At 47.4% G+C, this 4,484-nt stretch overlaps 1 protein-coding gene across 2 annotated transcripts in view; it reads right to left on the bottom strand.

Moving 5' to 3' along the window:
• The window catches only part of LOC102752600 (conserved oligomeric Golgi complex subunit 7), an 82,923-nt gene that overhangs the window by 47,055 nt on the left and 31,384 nt on the right, over positions 1–4,484 (bottom strand). For both annotated transcript variants that reach the window (XM_015564074.1, XM_015564069.1), the window contains exon 6: positions 1,149–1,347. In XM_015564074.1, coding sequence (XP_015419560.1) covers positions 1,149–1,347 — 199 coding nt within the window. The remainder of the gene's footprint in view (positions 1–1,148; positions 1,348–4,484) is intronic.

Here is a 4,484-nt window from a genome sequence, read left to right as displayed (position 1 = left end):
TGGGTGGCAGAGGTCCCCACACCCTCTCCGGCCACTTGGAAGGGCACCCCTGGTCCCCTGGAAGCTGCACAGCCACCGTGCCTCTCCCACAACCAAGACCTGACCAGTGAGGGTGCCAATAACACCTATGAATCACCAGGAGCCTGAACAATAAACATACTCCCTGGAATGTCCAAGGCAATTATATGCCAGTGTAATTACAGAGAATAACTATTAAATAAGCTGAGCTGGTGACACAGTAGCCACACAGCACAGCAGCCCTTCCTGGAGCTACTTCCTGATCCGACAGCAGCATGCGCCGCGATGTCTGTGGTACCTAAAAGCTGACGGAGCTTTAGGAACAGATGGAAGCAGCTGGGGCTGTGCGGCACCCTGAGCATCACATGCCTGAACGAAGACAGGAAGTGCTCTGCTCTCAGGGGCAGCGGGGGATGCCCATTCTCCCCGTGGCCACCTCAGTCCTGACACAGCATCCCTGCTCAAAACTTGTCACAGCAAAAAACTCCTCTGAAACCTCACTTTTAGGCTGAACTGCCTGAGGTGATAGGAGTATTTAAGAGGAAGAGGACACTGCCCCGGCCTGGTGGCTCGGTTGGTTGGGCGTCACCCGTACACCCAGGGGGTTGAGGGCCTCATTCCCAGTCAGGGCGCATTCCCGGGTTGCAGGTTCAATCCCAGGGGAGGCACGTGTGGGAAGCAACAGGTCAATGTTTCTCCCTCATGTCAATGTTTCTCTTTCTCTCTCCCTCCTCCTTCCTCTCTAAAAATCAATGAGCATGTCCTTGGGTGAGGACTGAGAAAAAGAAGTTTTAAATAAAGGAAGAGGACACTGCCTTCCCAAAGGAACCTCTGCCAGCGGGTGGCCACGGCTACCTGCCTCTTTCACCGCCCAAGACCCTCAGGAAGGCCCATCGCCTCCGAGCGTGCGGAGCCCCGGCAGCACTGCTGCTGGGTAAACGCATTAGGCAGCACTACTCCCACAATGGCACTGCGTTCGTGGAAAAGGGTTCCCTATCTGTTGAGAAGGAAAACGGTGACTCCTCCCACTGCTGTAAAATCTGTCGCCTAAAAAGGCAAACCAAGCCAGGCCTCAGAAGCGTGAACACAAGTGAGTACAGACAAGCCAGAGCCCGGGAGGGGGAGTTTACCTGCGTGGGGCCGCAGTGCCATCTCCAGCCCCTTGGCGAAGTGGGCAGTGGCAGCGTACAGCTCCAGCAGCGCGGGGAGCTCCAGCTCGGGCCCCGCCCGCTCCACACTGGAGGCCAGGCACACGGGCAGAGAGGGCGCCAAGTCGCCCAGGGTCTGAACCAGCAGCACAGTCACCACCTCGTAGGGGTTCCTGAAAACCTGCAGAGGGAGAGGGCACATGCGTTAGCACGCGTGATCAAACGGGTGCATGCCTCCCCAGGAAGCATCTCCTGGACGGCTCCCAGGGTCGGATCAAGAGCTATGAGCCTCTACTGAAGTGGGTCAGCGATGGAAATAGCCACGACTGGGCATCAGGAGACCTTCCAGTCCACCTGACGCATGATCTCTCTAGCTCGGAGAAGCAAACGCATAAAGTAATTTAAAACAATAAGTGTGTGTGTGTGTGTGTGTGTGTGTGCATTTGTTTGTAAAGGTGACAGTGGATAACTGAGGACTTGCTGATGGATGAATGAGACGGGGTGGGAAGGTGGGGGACATATGTGTTTGAAAGGCTGATCAGTTCTGAGCAATGATGAAAAGGTTTAACCACTGACCTTCGTAATTATGAAGGTTTCTACACTTGACCTGAGCTCAAAAAAAAAAAAAAAGAGCTATGAGCCCCAAGTTTTCTTCACAGCAGATGTGAAAATGCTCAGAACCAAGAGAACTGGCAGGACCTGCAACTTGTCCAGAACAACTGGCTACTTCATGCCCATCACAGGCCCCAAGTGCTGAACTATTTCAAATCTACGAAATGGAGTATGCAGATGGTCACCAAAAACTGGCGAGAGAGGGCTGTGAAGATGACAATGCAGAAATTGGGAGGGTTTAGAAGAGGGAACAAAATGGAATTAAAGAGCAATTCACTGAAAAGAAGCTGGAGGACCTTCCAGCTCGCAGCCACCTCTCCCCTTGACACAGATCTTCAGTAAAGGGAAGGACCACCAGGAATAGTGTATCCAGAGCCTTTCAGATTATAGATTCATCTATTCATTGAAGCTTTACCCCATTCTGTGAACGACGGATACCCTGGACTAAACTAATCACATACACAGTGAATTTAGAGGGGGATGCTTTCAGACCACCACTGCTGTTTAATGCTTTTTTATTATCACACTAGAGGCCCCATGCACAAATCCGGGGTCCCTCAGCCTGGCCTGTGGGAATCAGGCCAAAACCGACTCTCCGACATCCCTGGAAGGGTCCCTCATTGTGAGAGGGTGGTTCTCAGATGACGCACCCCAGAATCGGGCTCCCTCCTCTCTGGTTCTGGGTGAGTCACCCGAGAACCGCAGCTGCCAAATCACCACAGCTCAGCAGCTCCTGAATTGAGTGTCTGCCCCCGGTAGTTAGTGTACATCATAGCTACTGGGCGGGTGGTAGAACGGTCGGCTGGTCGCTTAGGCTTTTACATATATACAAATAATTAAATATGCACAAACATGAAGCGAGATATATGACTGTTCTTATGCAGCCCTAGGCCAAGTAAGGTATGAGTTTAATAACTAGAAAATCAATAAATTAAAATTTTTATTAGAAAATACCTTGAGATAAATGAAAATGAAAACACTAAATAGCAAAACTTAGGGGATAAGCATAAGCAGTGCTAAGAGGGAAATTTATAGCTAGCTGTAGATGCAGACATTAAAAAAGAAATGTCTCAAATCAGTAGCCTAACTGTACACATTAAGAAACTAGAAAAAAGAAACTAAACTCATCAATAGCAAAAGAACAAAAATAATAAGGATTAGAACAGAAATATATGAAAGAATAGAAAAATCAATTTAAAAATCAATAAGACTAGAAGTCGGTTCTTTGAAAAAATTTAAGTGGACAAATCTTTATCTAGATTGATGAAGAAAAACGAGGGATGACTCAAATTAATAAAATTAAACATGGAAGTGAGGACATTACTACCAATTTTATAGAAATAGAAAGGATTATAAGAGATTATCATGAATAATTGTATGCCAACAAATTAACTTAGATGAAATGGACAAATTAAAAAATAAAATTTATCAAAACTGACTCAAAAGAAATAGAAAATCTGAACAGACCTATAACTAGTAAGGAGATTGAATCAATAATCAAAAACCTCCCAACAAAGAAAAACCCAGAACAGATGGCTTCACTGATGAATTTCTACCAAACAACTAAGGAAGAATTAACATGAATCCTTCTCAAACTCTTCCAAAAACTGAAGAGGAAGAGACGTGCTGTGGTCTGAATTGTGTCCATGCCCGCCCCCACCCCCCAAAAAAAAAATTCATACGTGGAAATCCAAACCCCTTCTAGTACCTCAGAATGTACCGCATTTGGAGAGAGGGCCTTTAAAGAGGCAACTAAGGCCCTATCCAGTTTGGCTCGGTGGATAGAGCATCAGCCTGCAGATAGAAGGGTCTCGGGTTCGATTCTGGTCAAGGGCAAATATCTCAGTTGCAGGCTCCTCCCCAGCCCAGGGCCTGGTCAGGGCACGTGCAGGAGGCAACCAATCGCTGTGTTTCTCTCACATCAGTATTTCGCTCTGTCTTTCCCTCTCTCTTCCACTCTAAAATTCAATGGGAAAATATCCTTGAGGGTTTTTTAAAAATAAATAAATAAGTCAATAAAGAGGCAACTAAGGTAAAATAAGGTCATCTGGGTGGGCCCTAATCCTTATGAGAGCAGACTGGGACACAGGCACACTGAGGGACGACCATGTGAGGACACTGGGAGAACCAGCCATCTGCAAGCCAAGGAGAGGCCTCAGTAGAAACCAACCCAGCTCCCTTTGAGACAGCATGGAGGGACCTGGAGAGCATTATGCTAAGCGAAATAGACCAGCCAGAGAAAGACAAGTATCGCATGATCTCACTCATATGTGGAATCTAATGAACAAAATAAACTGCTGAATAAAATAGATCCAGAGACTTAGAAGCATGGAACAGACTGTTGAATCTCAAAGAGAAGGCAGGGGTTGGGGGGTGAAAGGTAGGAGGTGGGGATGGGAAGAGACCAGCCAAACAACTTGTATGCATATATGCATAACCCATGGACACAGACAATAGGATGGTGATGGCCTGGGGTGGGGGGAGGGGTGACAGGTACATACGGAATACTTTCAACAATAAAGATTTTTATTTTTATTTTTTAAATATATTTTATTGATTTTTTACAGAGAGGAAGGGAGAGAGATAGTCAGAAACATCGATGAGAGCGAAACATCGATCAGCTGCCTCCTGCACACCCCCTACTGGGGATGTGCCTGCAACCCAGGTACATGCCCTTGACCGGAATCGACCCTGGGACCTTTCAGT

Source organism: Myotis davidii, unplaced genomic scaffold (assembly GCF_000327345.1).
Source record: "Myotis davidii unplaced genomic scaffold, ASM32734v1 scaffold150, whole genome shotgun sequence".
Classification (NCBI taxonomy): Eukaryota; Metazoa; Chordata; class Mammalia; order Chiroptera; family Vespertilionidae; genus Myotis; species Myotis davidii.
This window is presented reverse-complemented; position numbering and strand designations above follow the sequence as displayed.